General features: G+C 41.9%; 1 protein-coding gene across 4 annotated transcripts in view; it reads right to left on the reverse strand.

Annotated features, from left to right (window-relative positions):
- The window catches only part of STARD13 (StAR related lipid transfer domain containing 13), a 295,099-nt gene that overhangs the window by 136,553 nt on the left and 139,121 nt on the right, over positions 1-19,425 (reverse strand). The window contains exon 1 of one of the 4 annotated variants that reach the window (XM_057410428.1): positions 5,762-6,096. The exons of the other annotated variants lie outside the window; for them this stretch is intronic. Coding sequence (XP_057266411.1) covers positions 5,762-5,888 — 127 coding nt within the window. The 5' untranslated portion in view covers positions 5,889-6,096. Of the gene's footprint in view, positions 1-5,761; positions 6,097-19,425 lie in introns of those variants that run through there. 4 annotated transcript variants of the gene reach the window in all.

Below are 19,425 nucleotides of genomic sequence, written 5' to 3' on the forward strand. Positions count from 1 at the left end.
ATGAAAATTACAGAATCCCGACATAACCTGCATGCAAAGAAATGCATCTATATATTTTAAAGGAATTCACCTAAAACCCCCTCCTAATATTAATATAGAATATATAGCACAATTAACGCAATTTATGAGATCAGTGACTACTTTTTTGGCTACTACATTATATTTAAGACTTATAGAAGAGCAGAACATTTCTTGGCATGCCTGACCAAATGAATCACTCATAAGTCACTTTATTTCTTCCCTGAAGCAGTCCATCCTGAATAAAGAACATCTTTCATAACTCTTCTCCTTGACAAAGGACAGTCTTTTCTCATTGATGAGGTCGGGTCAGAGAGGAATTCACACATATACATCTTATCAACATACATGAGAAACAGCATCTTGTACTCTCCAGTGCACTTGTGGGGAGACAGACTGTATCTCTGCTTTGCTTTCTGAGACTGTATATGCATAGTTTAAAACAGAACATAAAAGTATGCCCACCAAACTGGCCACAATACCAGATTTTTCACATACACATCTCCCACGCTCCCTAATGAAAACTGACCTGGCAAAATCATTTTATAAAAGAATTCCACTATTTTCTTGAATGGCTTTAATTAGATTTACCTGCTGCATTTGCACTGTACAAAGAGTTCTTAATTAAGAAGAAATTTCAGCAATAGAATAATAACAACATGCAGTAGATGCACGGTTGGCCCCATACCAAGGCTCCTGCCTTTGCTCAGGGGTTCTCTGAGGACTCAGGAGCCTGGTATATGTGTTTTCTCTGGGCTCTCCTAACACTGACCTCACGATACATCACACCAGAAATAATGACTTTTGCTTTGCAGAGCACAATTTTACAAAAGCAAGTTCTTAGAAATGTTTCATTCTAACTGAAAACTAAAAATGTGAGGCACCTATAGATTTGTATCTTCTCTGATTAGGCTCCAGAAATACAGCTGCTGTTGTCTTCATGCATACACAACAAAACTGCTAAAACTCATATAGTTCCAGTTGTGACTACTGGTTTTTTAAGACTCACTTTTATCTTCCATATTCTTCACTGAGCAACAGATCAACTGGTGCCAGGAAGCACCATGCCACCAGAGGTGCAGTTACAAACTTAGGCTTGCTGATTTGCATCCAAGAAAGCCACAAAAATCTATAAACCAACCAAAAGTTAATTTTTGAGAGGAGAAGGGGCATTGCCTTGATGTCTTTGCCAAATGATGAATGTGGCAACTACTTTGTGCTGGACAAATTATTCTCCATTTTCCACCCAGTTCAGCTAGTGTTCAGTTTAATCTCTGACATAAATGTATTTCAGTCATGTTTAGAGACACAGAATCATAGAATGGTTTGGATTAGAAAGGAGTTTAAAGATCACCTACCTCCAACACCCCTGCCATGGGCAGGGACATCTCACACTAGACCAGGCTGCTCAAAGCCCCATCCAACCTGCACTTGAAAACTGCCAGAGATGGGGCAGCCACATCTTCCTTGGGCAACCTGTTCCAGTGCCTCACCACCCTCACAGTGAAGAACTTCTTCCTTACATCTAACCTAAATCTCCCTGGTTTAAGTTTGAACCCATTACTCCTTGTCCTGTCACTACATTTTCATGCTGCTTCATCCTTTGAAATAAAAACCTGTAACCTCAAGCAAAAGCTCTTTCTAGCATCAATGTTTGAAAAATCTGTCCAAACTTGGCCAAATTATAAAACTTTGAAATGTCAGTCTGAGCAAACCACTGCAGACTTGGTGAAAAGCTTGCCCCCAGATTCCATTTACTCGGAGCACAGCCAAGCCACAAGAAAAAGGTGGGAGCATCCGAGATCCTTCCCCAAAACCACCTCTGGCAGTTGCTTTTGGAGAGCCCTAGAGCTAAGCAGGAGCTTGGGCAGTGCTTTCGGGTATCCAGTCCTGTGTTGCCATCACATTCAGTCAGTAGAGACGACATCAATGAAGACATAAGTGCAATTGTACCTAAAGAGGTAGAGGAAATCAAATAGGGATATAACCTCTTCAAGAACATAGAATATACAAAGTATTGTGAGACATGGCATTCAGGTGAGATTTGGCAAAAAAAGGCTAAGGATGTACTCTGCAGCAACAGCAGAGCTGAAATCTGTGTGGATTGCTAAACCACAGCTAAAACCTAAACCTAGGAAAACAAAGGCAAAGCTTTCTACTATTAGAAGAATGTTAGGATCACAAAGTCAGGTTTTCAAGCTTCACAAAGTCTCAGAATTGAAGTCACCTCTTTAATCAGCCCTCCTCCCATTAGGCAGCAGGACAAAGTCTTAACCTCACATGCACTTCCCAAGGACCCATCTGATGATGGACAGTGGTCACGTATCAGTGTCATATACCCAGCTAAGCCAGCTGCTGCAGGGCTGCTGCTGCACATTTTGCAGAAGCATTCAGAGAAGGGTGGGAGACAGCACACAGGGGAAAAAAAATGTTTCTGAGACTATGCCAAGTAAACGGTGCCCTCTGCAGTTCCATCCCTGTCTGGTTTTCACCAAGTCACTTGAAACAAAATCTGACCAGAATGCCAGAAATTACCAGCTACTCATTCCCTGGGTGCAGTACAATTAGATCCTGAGGACTGATATGCATAAATGCTGCGCAATAGGGACCACTGAGAACTGTAATCTGGATATTAAAGTAGGAAATTCAAATTCTAACTCTCAGTTATTGATATGCTTGAGTTCAATCTCATTGTACCTCTGGTTCCTATCTGTAAAATGAGAACAACATAACCTTACACCTTCTATGAATACAATTAAAACATTAATGGTATGAGGTATGCAAGACTTAGTGCTCCTAAGCACCATGTTCATGAGCACTTGAGGGAATTTTTAATTGTGTGCTCAGTCTAGGATTTGAGCAGGCTCTAGGCTAAAAGATTTACCAACGGGGATCATGTCATTAAAAGACTATGACTCTGCAAGGAGGCAGCCACCTATGGTGCTTCCTGACTCTAAGTAATAATTTCAAAACTTAAATATATATATTTAGGGTGGGGGTTTTTTATTATTTTATTGTAACTGAAAGAATGTCAGATAGAGGGTGGCACTTTTCTCCTACATACAATGGATGTAACAACTACAACTTGTTGAGTTTTACTGTAACAGGTGATCATGATTTGAGCAAGAACCTCAGAACCACCTTAGAGTCATCCCTTCTGAAGAGTCTCTTAAATATGCAAGTCAAATTCCTAAAGCTAAGGCTGCCATTTGTGGCATTGTAGCAGGTACACTCACTGTTTAAAAACCAAATCCTGGTCAGAGAATCAGAGAGCGACTACAAGCTGCTGGGCATCACAGATGTGCGCTGAATAAGAGGAGCATAGTGGGAACCAGGCTGCTGCTCATCACCTCTACTGTAAAGGGCAAAAGAGGGAGGGAGGGAAGAAGCACACTGCAGCAGTCTTTTTATGTACCGCTTGCTTTCCATAGCAAACCAGCCACACTGTCTGCCTCTTGGATGAGCCAAGGTTCAGCTCTGTCCTTGCTCCAGCCAAGGTTCAGCTCCTTGCTGCAGCTCCCACACCCGCTGCCCAATCACATACTGCTGCCCTCTGCTCCAGAGCATGGACATCAGGGCAGAAACCCTTCCTAAGGAGCACTGAGGAAAGCCCTGAGCAACCTGCCTGCTCCCAGTACCATCCTGCTCTGAGCTGAAGGCTGGGCAAGAGACCTCCCAGCGTTTCATCCAACCCCAACAGTTATGTTTGTGAATTAAGCTGCCTTGTGCTTACTTTCTTTAGAGATGTGTTGGGCAACTGGTGTCTGAAACCTTTACAACCATGAAAAAGTAAAGTAGACCAAAAGAGTAACTACATTAGTGCCTGCAAAGCCATCATCACAACGATGATTTAATCACAGGTCTTTATTTGGCTTGATGATTGGAATATGACAGTACACTGATAGTTAAAACTAAGTTTTGTTTTGGTCATTGCTCTTAAATGCTAGTTACCAGTTACATTGCTGCTCTGACCATCACTCCTGGATGAACTACAATGTCAACTTTGACAAAATAAAACAAAAGGGATTTGTACAACTATCTGCCTGATTAGGATTGGATCTCTTGTGATGGTCTGGCCACCATAAGATAATGACACATTTGGATCACCTTAAATTCCTTGCCTTCTTAACAAAAACTGGAAAGAGGCATAGGAATATGCACTGCAGCTCAGGGGTCAGAGGGATAAATATAAAAAGTAGACAAAAACGTCAGAGACATAAAAGCATCTGAACAAGACATCTCTAGAATCAATAGACATTATTTGTACACATAATTCATGTACAAATAATTCATTTAATTAAAGGGCATGTGTATCAGTGTCCCACCAGCATATTATGAATAGCACTTACATTATGGCAGTGCATAAATGCAGGACATTAGCATTCTACCCACCCTAAATAAAAAGTTTGACTCCATCAATTTTAATACACAGTTGCTTAAGAAGTTGGCTACAGCTTCATGGCAGCCTGCCCAGATCCTTTGCTCAATCAAGCAATACTTGTCTTTGACCAAAAAAGAAAAAAATTGCCAACAGTATCCTTGCTGAAATGTCTGCTGGCATCTGCTACTAATATAGGGAAAAGTAGGAAATATGTAAAGACAGACTAATATTTTGAGTAACCATAAAACTAGAAAATTAGCTGGTTTAGTAATTCATTATTGAAGCTACCCACTTTATTTAAAAAAAAAAAAAAAAATTACCACCCAACTTTTTGCTGTTTTTTTAAACTATTGTTCTGTAGACAGTTTAAAGACCTGCATCATACACTATTTACCTCTGTTTATACAATGCCAGTATGTCACTGTGCCCTAGGCAAGGTCACCAAACTCCCAACAATGCTGTAGGATGTGGCAGAGGAATCCATCTTTAATAATTAGCCTTCATTATACATGATTCTGCTCATAAATCTTGATGCATTGTTTTCTCGTATAACTATCGTGTACTTTCATGTACCCTCTATATCTCTTAAATCATTAAGTATTTTACAAATACAATTTGGCTGTATGTTTGCATGCATAAAGCAAATTGCTGCAATAGCAGTGCTCTAAGTGTGACCTGACCAACTGGAGCACCTGCCCTGCTCTGTGTCTTTCTGGTCTCCTCCTGGGGATGCTAAGACTGCAGGAGCCCGGTTTTCCAGGGAAGTTAGATGACTTAAAACTATAAAAATGCCTGAAATGAACCAATCCATTTTATTTTGGCAGTTGTGATCCTCCTCAGATGCAAACACTACAAGGAACCGTCCTGGACTTCAAGTGACTCAAGAAACTGATCAGATAAGCAGGTGAGTCGGCTTATCAGAGGCAAAGTCAACCCTCCTGATTTCTGAGATGCTCAGAAGATGCCTCCGATCTGGAGCTACCTCCCGGTTTAGCCCTGAGCCCGACTGCTTGTGGCACCATCCCCACGGTGCCCGACAGGACCCGGGCAAGTGCTGCGGCTGGGAGTCCGACCTGCCTGCACCCCGGCTCTTGCCCGCAGCCCCACCTGCCCAGCGACTGCCAACCGTATCCGCGCCGGCAGCTGAGGCGGTGCCGGAGCGCTCCCCGTCTCAGCCGGGGTGAAGCCCCGAGGTCTCCGCTCTCCGGCGCCGCGGCAGGTGCCCCCCAGGCGTCCCGGGCGTTCCCCGGGGCGTCCTCTCTCGCCGGGAGCCCGCCGCACTGCCGGGGCCGGGACATCCCTCGGGTCTCCCCTGAGGCGGCCGCGGGCAGGTAGCGGCAGCCGCAGCGCGGCGGGACTGACCTGCGAGGCGCCGCTCCCGGACATTCCTCCACAGCAAGTCCCAGGCTTTGGCGGTGGAATCCCGCAGCTGCTCGCTCAGCGACCTCCGGAGCTGCGCTTTGGCAGGGCGGCGGTGGTGGCTGCTCATCCTTGGCGGCTCAGCATGCTGCCCCAGGCAGCCTCGCTCAGCGCCGGCAGCAGCTCCCCTCGCCGGGGACGGGCGGCGGTGGCCACATGGGGCCGTGGGGCAGCCCCGCCGCGCCGCAGCCCGCGTCAGGCGGGCGGCACCCTCACCTGAGCGCCGCCCGGCACGCCGCACGCCCCGGTCCCCGGGGCAGGACCGCCGCCGCCAGCTCTCCCCAGCGCGCCGTCCCGGGCCAGGCGCCTCGCCGCCCTCCGCCCTCCTCCCCTCCCCTCCCCCGCACCTCAGAGTCCCCGCGGGGCGGGGAAGGTGCCCCGGGGTCTGGCCCAGCTCCTGCCCCGCGGGCGAGGCGGGTCGCCGGCCCCGCCGGAGGGTCTGCCCCGCAGCTGCTCGTGAGGAAATGGCCGTCCCCGCCCCTCGGCCTGGTCGGGACCCCGCGCACCTCGGGCCCAAGGACCAAGGACGGCCCCGCTCCTGCGCGTGGTAACCCCGCTTGTGCCCGTAGCCCTTCACCTGGGAACTGCCCGGGCCAGTGCCGCTCAGCCGCTCCGCTGTCATCGCCCAGACCCGGCCTGCCCTCTCGCCCACCCCGCTGCCAGCCCCAGCCTCCCTGCTCCCTGGACAGCGACCGGGAGCCGCCAGCGCAGCCCCACCACGCAGCTCGGCAGGAGCCCCTCCGCAAAGAGCCGGCATCGGCCGCTCCAGGGTTAGGTCCCCAGCTCGAGGTGACAGAAAACCTGCCTCGCAGCGGGCTGCCTTATTCTCGGAGATGTAATAGGTGCTTCACCTATGCCACGACTTTTACAGAAAGAAACCTCTTTTTCCCGAGGTCTCTTTATCAACTCTCAACCCAAGCTCAAGCCACAGTCCTTGCAACACGGCCTCTTCCCACTTCTTTCCCACTTGCTCTGCATCCCAGCCACTTGCCTCCCACCTCCCTCCTTTTTCATCCCTTCCACCCCCTCATCATCTTCTCTAACAAGCTCTTGCAATCCTAAAAGGTTTCAAAACTGAACCCTGGCAGCCACTTTTTGCACACATTCCTAGACTAAAAGGAATCCTGATTCTTCCATCCCTATGAACTAGACAGCAACACGAGGGCCTTTCTTCCATTTAGAAAACCAGTTTTGGGTCTCTGCTTCCTCTGTGATCTGGGAAATACTACTGTAAGAGTAGTCCCTTCCCTCCATGGGCCACCAGTGGAGTGCATGTTTCCCAGCATGACTGGCAGTAGTCTGATAGCTGAGAAGGACAACAGGAGATTCATTTCATTTGATTACAAACCATTACTTAATGATTACTCTTTCTGCAGAGTATCTGTGTTGTGCAACGAAAAGACTGATGTTCCTGAAAGTGAGTGCCATGCACTGAAACAGCTGAACACCCTGGTGAAGCAGTCACGTTATACATTATTGATACCCCTGTCTTGTTTAAATTAAAACCGTAACTGCAATGTCAGCAATACCCATAGAAGTGAAGAGCAAACAAACAGATGTATTCCATGTTACCACTCAGTTTAAACAACATCTTCTGGTTACTCTCAATTGTGAATTCGTTTTCCATTTTCCCTGTTCTTAAAAGGTTTGTCGTAAACTACTTTACTTTATCTGATACAGTGGAGACAATGTGCTTGGCCAGAACTTGTGAAGATGATGTATATTATTCTTTTTCCTGCAGTTCCTACTACAGTGTCCTCCAAATGACTGGACAAACTCCTGTGAAAAAAGGGATACTTTCCAGGGACGGATGCATCCAAGATCTGGAAGCATAATTATGTAAATACTCCCACATCCCATGATCCAGAGCACACACCTGCTGATGCTAATGGGAAAAGAGAGGATTACAGTTCCTACAATCAGCTTGTCTTCCCCTAAATCTGCCTCTGACCTCTGCCTCACTTTATTTAATTCCCTGGCAACACAGCCATTACCGGTACATCAGACCTATGATGCCTGTTTTCTGCCATGCGCTCTTATCCACTAGGAACCAGGTAGAGATGAGAAATTAATTTCTGACACTGTACCCAGCTGCCCTATAAAGTTCATTAGTGACACACGGTTTAAAGGTGAAATCATAAAATCAGTTTTGAAGGTTTTGTATCATACTGCTGTGTTACTAACCACAAACAATAGTCCATGTCAGTTGGTACTGTAACCCTCAACAGTGCTCTTCTGGCAGCCACGCTTGAATGTGCCCTTTTACTGCGGCCAGCCTGCCTGGAAGATAGATCTTCCTTTCTTCAGTTGCTTTCTGTGATGGCCAGAATGTAGTGATACAACAAAAGATATTCTGTTCCCTTCTATACCATTTTTGAAAATGTTACTTTATCAAAAATGTCCCTAGAAATCCAGGTTTATTGAAAGCAGTTAATTCACAATGAGATGTTAACAATTGCTATACCATGTTATCCCATCACAGGTTATTAAGATAAACTCTAGAGATCTGGCTGTATTTCATAATCAGCAGCAGAACTGAATTGGCAAGTCTAGACCAAACTCTGTGGCAGGCACTGACAAAAGTCTTACTAATTTCAGGTACTTTATTGTGGAAAACTCAATCCAGCAGCAAGATCAGATGCTGTACTTTTCTCCTCAAAGAAAACAGTGCTCTTGAGTAATGAAAAAGTAACTCATGCAGCAACTGGCCTATTCCTATTTTATGCCTTTAATCATAGTCAGCTGTTCAGAAATCAAGTTACCAACACCGGTATTTCTGATGTATTACACCTAGTAGTAGTAGCTACTGCTGTTACAGGAGCTGTTCTACACAACCTGCTTGAAGAAAGGTATGTGTTAGGGATCATTTGTAGGTCAAAGATGTTTCACTTCCTTTTAGGATGTTAGAAAGCGTGACCAAACGGTAAAGTTACGCTCTCCTTCCATGCATTTTCATCCGTTGGTTAAGTGCATAAGTACCCAACAGATCACTGCTCTTTTCTACAGCTTGAAACATTCTGACATCCTGAACAAGATGGATAAAATTTCTGGGGGAAAGAAAAGGAAAGCACATTTTCCACAGAAACTGTGGAAACAGAAATTCTCCTGCTTATACTAGTCATGACAAAATGGTTCTGCTTACAGTAACTGCAGTGGAAACACTATATGATGAACAGAAAATGGAAAATTCCCAGTTACCCTAAAAGAAGCTGAACTACGATATTTGTCTTTTACCATTGATTACATAACATTGACGGGAATGAAAGTGGTATTTCTCTGTCTTAAAAACTTGCAAACATGTAAAATATTGAGGGAAAATCCAAGCTAATTACACCCATGTTCTTATGCCACCGGGGCACAGAAGTCTGATGTTCTAATTATATATTTAGCAATTTATAGTTCTTCCCGATCACCATGGTAATTAAACGCCAAGTTAATTGATACTACATAGTAATCTGGCCTCTAATTAGCAGTGGGGTTTTAATGTGTTATAGATACCATTATGCAGTCTGATCTAGTCCTAATAAAGTCACTGTAAAAACTCCCCTGCATCTGGTAAAAAGAGAATCGGGCCTAAAAAAATAGAAAAATGACTACATCTTGGTTTGCCATTTGCAAAGGCTATGATGAAAGTACAACTGCTTTCTTTTTCTTCCCTCTAGGCTTTAATTATGCTTAATTGGGATTTTTTGTTAGTTTAACCAGTTCACAATATTTGTCTGCTTGTAGAAGAACAAAAATGGGTATGTCTTGCAGAGCAAAATGTGAGAAGAGTACATCCTTGGTTACTGTGTGCTGTTTAATGCACACTTGTATCTCTTAAAAAGCAATAATAAGCAAAAGGAAATCAATTAGTACTGCAAGATCACTGATGAAGTCTGATACTAACCAGGCCATTACCAAATTTTATAATACATCTAATTCTTCAGGAATGGACTGTGAATTAATGAAGCTTCTCAAAGTTAGTTATTCTCAAAATGGCACTGCTGTGCTTTTTTAGCTTCAAATAGTAGCTCAGGCAGCCTAGATATAAATACATCAAATAATATTTATAACTTTGGCAATGATCTTTATCTCTTTGGGGGTCCTAGAGCTCTGGAATTTGTTTTCTACCACAGGCTAAATGTCCTGAGTGTGATGTTGCAAGTCTGGGTTACCACTGGAAAGGAAGACAAGATTTGAGGTTTTCCATTGCTTGTTTTCCTAATAGCAGACTGCAGTGGACAGCATACTAATTCTGCAGTGGAAGTTATATGAAAAGCACCGAGGGCATATGAGTAGGTGTCCTCTTTGACATCTAAGTAAACAAACAAACGTTTTGGAGAGAGAAAAATAAGAATCATTGTGAATGAGGACAAAATGTTCCAGCTTGTTCCCTGGCACTTTTCTCCTTGCTTGTTATTTATATATGCAAATTATCATCATTTTAAGGTAGCTTTAATGAGGATCAATTATAAAGCAGTTTCATTCTTTCCCAGATTATCAAGAGATTGGCACCTATCTGTTCATCCTTCTCTGTTTCAGCTTTCTGAAGTGCTGGGAAAGGATCTCTCCGCACTTTGCCAGCAGCAGAGCACTGCTGGCTTTCATTAGTCAGGGCCAAATTCTTTCACTTTTGTTCACAGTGATTAATGCTGAAGTAAACAGGACTTCTTGCGGTATTCACTGTGAAAAGGCTCTAAGCATGCTCAGATATAGACTACAGTAACAAAGTATCTGCTGTTTGACTGCGCTCCCTCTCATTTGCTAAAACTGGCATGGAGGGGGTGGCGGGGAATTAAGCTTTTCTTCTGTTCGTACAGAGGATGACACTTTATTATTATTATTATTAATAAACTGCATTATCAAAGCACTTAGAACCAGAAACTGGATAGAGCAAAAGTACAGTCTTTGCCTGCAGGAGATTACAAACTAAATATAAAACAAGGCACCAGTGGAGAGAAGAGCTAACGGGGTAGGAAGGGTGGAGTACAAGAGAACAATAAAGCAGTACTGGCCAGCACAACAACTACTGGTGTTAGCACACCAGAATTATTTTTTGGATGGACTGATGCAAAGCGAGTTAGCAAGAGGGTCTCCAAGGAAGTTAATGTGGTATCTTAGAGGACCAACTCCCAAGCATGAGGGGCACTTCTAGAGAAAGTGTGCAAATGTGGGTTTGAAAATGTATTGAGTAAACAATGAAAGTTGGTATCCCGTCCAGACAGAATGTGGGGATCCAGCTTTTAATACTGAACAAATGATAGATAGGGAAGGGAAGGGCCCTCAGCCTTAAGCCAAGTAGCCTCCACCTGATGCAACATGAAGGCAGAATGACCTTTAGTAAATAGTAAGAGCAGAGAACTGCCAGAGTATTTGCAGTTGGGATGCACTGAAGTGGACCAGATTGTGTCTGTCAAGGAAAAGTAAGTTAGGACAAAGATGAGATGGTAAACATGGGATGAAAGTTTTTCATACAGCAACCAAAAATTTTCACCTAGAAAATTCCTTCTGACAAAAAATAATTTTATACAGAATAAAGATTAAAGAAATACCAGTTTTCCTGAAAAAAAACTGCCACTTTCCTTGTTTTACCATGGAGCAGGACTTTCACATTCTGGCTAACCTTAACTTGGACTTTACTCTCCATCTCACATCCTGGTTGTACCTCGCTCTTACAGAATATGTTTTAATAACCCCCCTACTTCTCCCATCTAGTCTCCTTAACTCAGACTAAGTTGTGACAGGAGAATGATGAACTCCAGGTGAAGGCCTGTGTGACAGGTAAAGGATGCTCTGTTCTGCGAGAATGGTGAAAAAGGGGACGAGGAGGTAAGTGAACACAAATAATCATTGAATGGATCATTGTCAGAGTGAACAGAGCACTTCTACTGAACAGCAGACAAGAAAGCTGGTACTTCAGCTGAAATTCTGAAGAACTGCAGCCACAAAAACCCTTGCACATTTCTCAGATAGCAGAGAAGAATGGACAAAACAAACCAAATGCCAATAAACTTTCACTTTCTTTCGTAAAATGCTCTGTGGACATCTTTATAACATAGTATGTTGCAGATATAAAAGCTTGGGCTGGGAAAAGCTGGTCCCTGTAGAAACAGCCAATTCTTCGACTATTAGACAACTGGGAAAGTGGAATACATTTTATATGTGTAGATACAGTGTTTTTTACTGGAGCAGAACTTGAAATTTTGAGGTGATAAATGCCCCTGAAAAAGTGAGCAGCTATGCTGAAGCACAAAATGTCTCCACATAGATTATTGCCTCTGTTCCTCCCATTGCAACTTCTGGTGACTAATTTTTCCCCTGCTTTTTAGGTGCTTGACAAAAATATATTATTCTAAACTACATCTTTCTTTGCTCTCAGAGTGCTCATTTCCTTAATATTGTACTGGGGCCTTGTGTAAACCAGGTTTAGTTGTTTTTTTTTCCAAACTTCCAACTGTTATTACCATCACAGTAGAAATAATTGGAACATTTGTGTAAAAAAGCCTTGCAGCAGTCAGTGGCAATTTAGCACACACCGTATCTGGATATTGGTTCAGGGACGTGGGAGCTTGTTGGTTTTTTATAACTCCTGGATTACAAAAGAAAACATGATCAATCTTGACAACAGGGACTAACAACAATGCAATGGAATTTTCTGCAAACCAATTTATTTATAAGAGTAAGAACTTTTTTTCAGATACACAAATACTCCTGTACACACACTTTCCTAATAATCCAGGCTACTGCCTGATGGGAGCATACTGCCAAGTAACAGCATAGTGCAACCTATGGATTTTTACAGAGTTGCCTTCATTACTGGTCAAACAGCTACTACTTTAACTTATTTAACAGATTTTAAATATATATATTTAATAGAATTGAAATGCAATACTACTAATGTTTTTGGACAGGAACTAAAGAATGTTGTGGCCAGTTGCAACAGGGGACAGAATTTCAGGTAGGCAGGTTATAATATCAGAATCAAAAGTTGGCATAGGCCCAAGCCAACCCTTATTAACCTAAGCAGTTCTACAAGATCTTGAATCATTAAGGCTGATTTTAAGTTTCTTCTTGCTTCCACTGTAAAGAAGGGCCAATCAGCTATTCACAGTATTGTCTGAGTCTCATGTGAGGCAAAGGCTGGTGACTATTTGACTGTAAGCACCATTTCCCACAGCCCTGTTGGGAAGGTTTCCCAGCTGCTCAGAGCCTGCCTAAGCCTAGTCCATCACCCAGCTCTGGAACTATGTTCCAGTGGGCTAAGTGATACTGCCATTCCTGCGAGTATAAAGGAGCTTAAGCTCAGGAAGAATGCTTGTTTCATGACGTTTAACATATCTGGGTATTCCCACTGAGAAGCAGGATATTCATGCTGTGAAGAAGGGGCTGGACTAGGTGGATCTGCAGCATTTTCTATCCAAAAATGTCCCTGTTTCTGTGAGAACATTTTGGTAGTGTCAGGCAGCACCTGTATTCCATTAACTCCAAAAGCATTTCAGTGTTTACAGTAACCAGGAAATGTCGATGTCTGTGTTATATTAACAAGTCAGCAGTAACAACTGCAGTTTCAGTTTTTAGAGCTACATGGAGAACAGTTTACTGTGAGCTGCTGAGAGTTTTACTTCTCTTGCTTGAAACATGAACAGGCCTGTAGTACTTCCCTTGAAACCTTTACAGAAAGTGCTGGAGAAAAAAATTATCAGAAGAAGCCCAATACTGCTGCAGTATTGGCTTCATACAATCAGGTAGGCAAAAGTGTAGCTGTGAACCGCAAGTCTGAAAAATACCTGTGACACCAAATTTGTATCTTCTTCACGTTAGTTTTCCTTACACCCTCCCTGCCTTTTGCATGTATGCTGAAGGGGTTTACATAATAGCATAATTTCATTCAAGATTCAGTACCTTGGAAACAAAGCTATGTTACATTTTTATGTGGACTATACTACATAAAGGCACAGAGAGGTAAGCTATAAGGTGTTACTGCATAGCAGACTTTATGAGAGCACTGATGCGCTGCTCTGTAATTATAATCTCTGTAAAAGAATTTGATTGTAACACATGCAATAGTCCAACATGCAAAGTATAACTTATTGTGGTCTTCCAAATAGACTCTGACTTCTGAATGCAAGAGGTAAAAAACCCTATGTTATGCACCCATTTACTTCTCACAGAACTGAATTTTAATAGTGACATTAAATTACTATTATATAAATAGTAACATCAAACACCATGGGGGAAAGCTAGAAAATACTAAGATGTTTTTCTTCTCTCTTTTGAAAGTAGTACTTGGTAAAGCAATTTAATTCCCAAGAAATGCAATAGCAAGGAATACTCTATAGCTGACCCAGCATACCAAAGGCAGAGAGAGCTTGTGGAGGTGTTTCCCCATCACCTGCTGCTGTGTATAGTGATGTGACCAGAATGACTACAGAGGTCACAGCCATTGCTCTGTACTGATAGTGCTACCACTTGCTTTCCAGAGAAAGACATCTTTTTTTATTTAGTATTACTTGAAAAGTTGATTCCAGAAAGAACAGGCTTCGCCTCCCCCATGTACTCCCTTGAAACACTCTATTCTAGATGGTCCAACTCCCCCTCTTATTATTAATAGACACTTTTTTGAGACTCTGCAAACACAATTCCCTTTGACTTCACTTAAGTGCCATGCAAATGAAGGAGAATGCAAGAAAAAGTTATTTTGTTTGTATGTCTTGCTGGTTCCAAAGTAATCAATTTCAGTGTGGCAATGGTTTCTAGTGAAAATAATTCTTATGGATTATATTGGAACACCTTTGTGGTGCTTCAGGTACAGATGTTGGTCATGTTCTTATTTATACTACTGTCACACAGGCTCACTTCAACAGCCTTTTGTCATCTTGTGCTGACATAAATCTATTCAGTAGCAATTATCCAAGATTGTTCTACATTTCAGAGAGGTTTTTTAACCTCTCTGAATTTACATTACAAAATGTTGTAATTTACATTACAAAATTCCATGTAAGTTGCTCAGAGAGTAGGTGCTAAAGGAATTATAACTCATCACGATCAGGCAGTTAGTTTTTTCTCCATTTACCTGAGAGAGAATACTGATTCTAAGTAATCCTTCATGTTGATTTCATAAAAATTATCAGATATTCAGAGATCAAGCCTTAGAAATATTTTAGTGAATGTCACTGCTAAAAGTGAAAAAAGTGTACTAAGTAAATATGAAAACAAAAACCTACTTTTCTTATGCCTCAGACTGGAAGCTATTCCCAGTTTGTATTCTGAAATGTTGCTAAATGGTTTTGTAATGGTCTAAAGTAGTTCACTGCTACCAGTCAAGTCAGAAAAAAAATACCATTTCATCTGGAAAACATTATCTTCCTTTAAAGATGAGGCTATTATCCTATATAGATTTGGGTTTATCCACCTCCCTCCATCCTACAGCTCATCTCATATCTGGGCAGTATAAATGTAAAATGGGTTGTATACAGTACTAGAAAGTAACAGTAGGCTCTTATTCTACTTTGTACAGGTATAAATTACCCTTTTAATGAAGAATTGATGAAACTCAAGGTCTCCTCAGTAATCACCAGGGACAGCCTCCCTTCCTACAAAAACTGCTCTAATCATTCTTAAAAAACCAAACAAAACCAAAAAATAACCCACCACCATACAGACCAAACACAGAGACAATCTCCTATTAATGGTGAAATTCTTGACTTGCTGAACTAATCATAAAAATACCCATATGCTTCACTGAAAAATTTCACCTACTGTGGGTACTTCCCTTTCCCTGTTTCTTCTTAAGAATATGTGAGCATAAAGCCCTCTGTTTCATGCTGATTTGATGATCCTCATTAACTGGGGAAACAGGTTCCAGCACATGAGGGGGCTACTTATTTTGACTCCTGCATTTATTGGATATCCCTATGACTTAAAGGTAACTGGGAGTTTAGCGCTGCAACATTTTTTCATTAGTTAAATAAAATGATTGTATCTTCTATGCATATCATCCTTCACTGACTTCTCTGACTTACTCTTTTTTGTAGTCAGTTTTATGATGTTGACAATGCTGGACATCACTGTGATATAATTCCCTGAATTTGCACAATGACATTATAATAATACCAACACTGTTCTTTATGGTTCATATGAATTAGCATTTTATTTGCTTTTACAACTAGCACTGCAAATTGAACAGCTGCTTTCACTGAGCTGTTTTAATTAAGCTGTCCATAATGTTGCCTGGGTATTTTTCTGAACTGGTAACACTTTATTAAGTATGCGATATCAGTGAATGCTTCAGATCATTCCTGAGCATTACCTCACACTTAGGTAAATTGAAATCCCACCTGCTTTGAGGATATCAGACCACCTTGCTTTGATGATTTGAATTTGGTTCTCAGAAATCTTTCTAATCTTTAGTACCCCAGGAAATCTTGAGTTTCCTACAGATTTTGCCATCTGTTCACTCACTTGTCAAGATAATGAAGCTTTAAATGATACTTGTCCCAGTAAAAGTCTTCTAGGCAACCTATTATTAGCCTCTTTTCATTCTGAAAACTGACAAGTTTAATTTGGATGTCTTTGGATCTTTTATAAAGTTTATGTGCTATGACCAAAATTTCCTTCCCACACTGATTTCTCATGTTCTTTCTTCTCTTTTTTTTAAGACTGCTGGAATATTAGTTTGGAAAGCCTAGATAAATTTTATCTCTTCCTGTTTTTCTGTGAAAAAGCTGCTTCTCTTTCTCTTTTCTTTTACAGAGCGACACTGGTTCCTACATATGTATTCTCCTCTGGGCATACTGTAGTTTGTTTTGGTTTTTTTTTAGAAACATATATGATAATTAATATGGGAAGCTGTAATTATTTTTGCTGCCCTCAATGACTTCTTTTCATCTTTAAATATAGGTATCATTCTAGTTGCCTTGGACAGCTGAACTGACAAGTGTATTCCAACACTTCCACTTTTATTTCAGTTTCTGAAACTGCTTCTTATTTGCAAAGATGATTCCAGAACGCACTCATATCCAGGCACTAAATCTAGAAATACTTTGCCCAGGCACAAAAGAGTCATGATTTTAAAAACTATGTCCCTAAATCTTACACCCTAAGTCACTGTCCGATTTTCAGAAGTGCTTACCACTCATCAGCCACTTCTGAAATCCTTTCTGAAAATCAGGTGATTTATTTAAAGGCATAAACAGGAATCTGGAAGTTCATTTTTTGGTCCTCAGCTTTTAAACCTTGCTTCTTACTACCAATAAAGTTTGTTAATCTTCAGCCAGACAAGGAGACACAACAGGTGATGTCATGATAGATCATGATAGGTCCATTAACCAGCAGAAAGAAAAGCAAGAAATTGTTTTGATTGTAAGGGTAGAGAGGGAGTATTATGCATGGCTTTAGAGAGCTTGCAGAGCCAGGAGGAGGACTTGATCCAGCTGAAGAAGACGTTACACCTTAAAATGCCCCTCTCCTGTCATTGACAGAACAAATACTTCGAAAACCATCTTAGTCTGTAGGTAAAGCTGGAGGTATCAATTCTATCTCATGTTTCCTGTTTCTGTGGAATTTTATTAGGATTTCATAACTTAACCATTGCAGGCTCAATTGAAAAATCTCAGGTTAAGTATGTTTTGGTTTCATTCTAGTCATTTTTAAAGTCTCTAATAGATTTAAAAGCACAGTCCTCATGATTTTCAATGGAATTTGTGTTCAGAAATCCTATGACTTATTTCTCCTTTTGTTCTTTTTTGGCATGGGCTATGTTTTGATGTGGAGACACTGGGATTGTTTTGCTGTTGAATAACAACTTTTCTCTTGCAGCACCAGCTGTAAAACATGAACACCTTGTTGGATCACACTCCAGAAATCTGAAATGGGAATCTTGCCAAAGCTTAGGGCTTCCTTTTTGTTTTGACTGTCGCATGTCTCTTGCTTCTGTTAGTACCACATTCCTACCACTTGTGCTTTTCAGACACCTATGGCCAAACTCGTTCCCAGTGTAAGTCCACTGAGCTCAATGGAGCTGCAACAGAAGAGAATTTGTCTCAGTATGTCTGTGAATTAACCAGTCATTTAAGCTGGAGAGTGACATTGATAAGCAATAACAGCACAGGAGTGGTGAAAGGAAGATATCTCCTAGTTAGTTTTGGACAGTTGACACTAACTCCATTGTCAGATAAGTCTTACTGACTGTGGGAAAAGCTGAGTGGGAAAAGTCACACTCGCCGCCTGCTAACTGTAGGAGGAAAACAGATCTGGAATGCAGAGGAAATCTTGACATTATCTGTTCCCCCAACCCTACCAGCCAGGCAATCAAAATAACTAGCTGAGTATCAGCAGCCTCTGTTCCAGGCCCAAACAAATGTGCCCTCTTGACAAAGCTTTTGCTCACGGGAGAGGAGGCAAAGAGAAGGAAAGAGTCTAAAGTGGGTGTGGGGGAGTGTTTCCTGTCAAAAACCAGAAGCTGCTTTTCTGTAATATCTAAAAGGATAATGATGAAATAAGCCTAGGGCTGTAAACAGAGGTGGCTCTGTTTCCAGAGGACAGCAATGCATACTCGACAATCCCGCAGCCCTACGCAACAGAACTCCAGTACTTCATCACTCCACTTGGCCTCTGTTGACATTGTCAAGGACAGTGTGCCCCAGGCTCCAATAAAAGAAGGATCAAACCCAATGGAACAAAACCACTGGAAAGGACTTCTCTGTGCCCATCCTAATTGTGTTGTGTAAGAATAAAGTGCAGCCATTTCAAATGGAAACTTGAAGGTTAAAGTTATATCCACCCCAGGGATCATAAGACACAGGGTCTATCAAGATCTAAGGAAGCACAATATACTATAATTACATCAGTGTTCCAGGGAGCCATCACAGCAAGTGAGAGGTACTCTCACATATTTCTTACCTATGTGCAGCTTAATACTCTGGATATCATCCCTATATGGTACTGCTTAAAAACTTCCATGGATATGGAGCTTTTGAAGAGAAGCACAGCAACAAAAGCAACAAATAAAAAGGTGTATTTGAAATTACATTACTGAATATTCTGAGTTCTCCAATACATCATCCAGCCATTGAGTGTGCTGCACTAGTTCTGTCTGTCTTATAAATAGGTGAAAACATATAGCAGGAGTTTAGTTTAACTTTGGAAACTCACACTTTTGTAACCAAATTAGAGTCCAGAGAGCTGTAAACTGAAGATTCTGACAACATGTTGGTGAGCCAATGAGAAAAGTGTGAAAAGCAAGGCTAACTTTATGTGCTATAAATTTATAAATAAACAGATGTCAACATCTGCAGTCTGCTAGTGATGCCTGAGTGCCTATGACCCTGTGCATGCTTTGCCTACTAAAAGACCATGGAAATCAAAGCCAGGGGCTTCTCTTGATGGAGGCCTGGCATATATAGTAAGACAAGTAATGCCAGGAAAAGCTGTAAGGAAGACCAGTCGGTCTTACAACATCCCCAGTCTGTGGGATGTTGTAATTATTCCTTTCTATATTCCCTCTCCACTGCTTTGGGAATCAGGCACAGAAGAAATAGTTCCCTGAGTATCTTCTCCTATTGTTGCACCTCAGATCCTTCTGTCTTTGGCAGCAGTGGACCACCAACACCCTGGGCCTTAGCCAC

This window comes from Pezoporus wallicus, unplaced genomic scaffold, assembly GCF_028554395.1.
Source record: "Pezoporus wallicus isolate ANWC-B61680 ecotype Strahan unplaced genomic scaffold, APGP_CSIRO_Pwel_v1 contig_1876, whole genome shotgun sequence".
Classification (NCBI taxonomy): Eukaryota; Metazoa; Chordata; class Aves; order Psittaciformes; family Psittacidae; genus Pezoporus; species Pezoporus wallicus.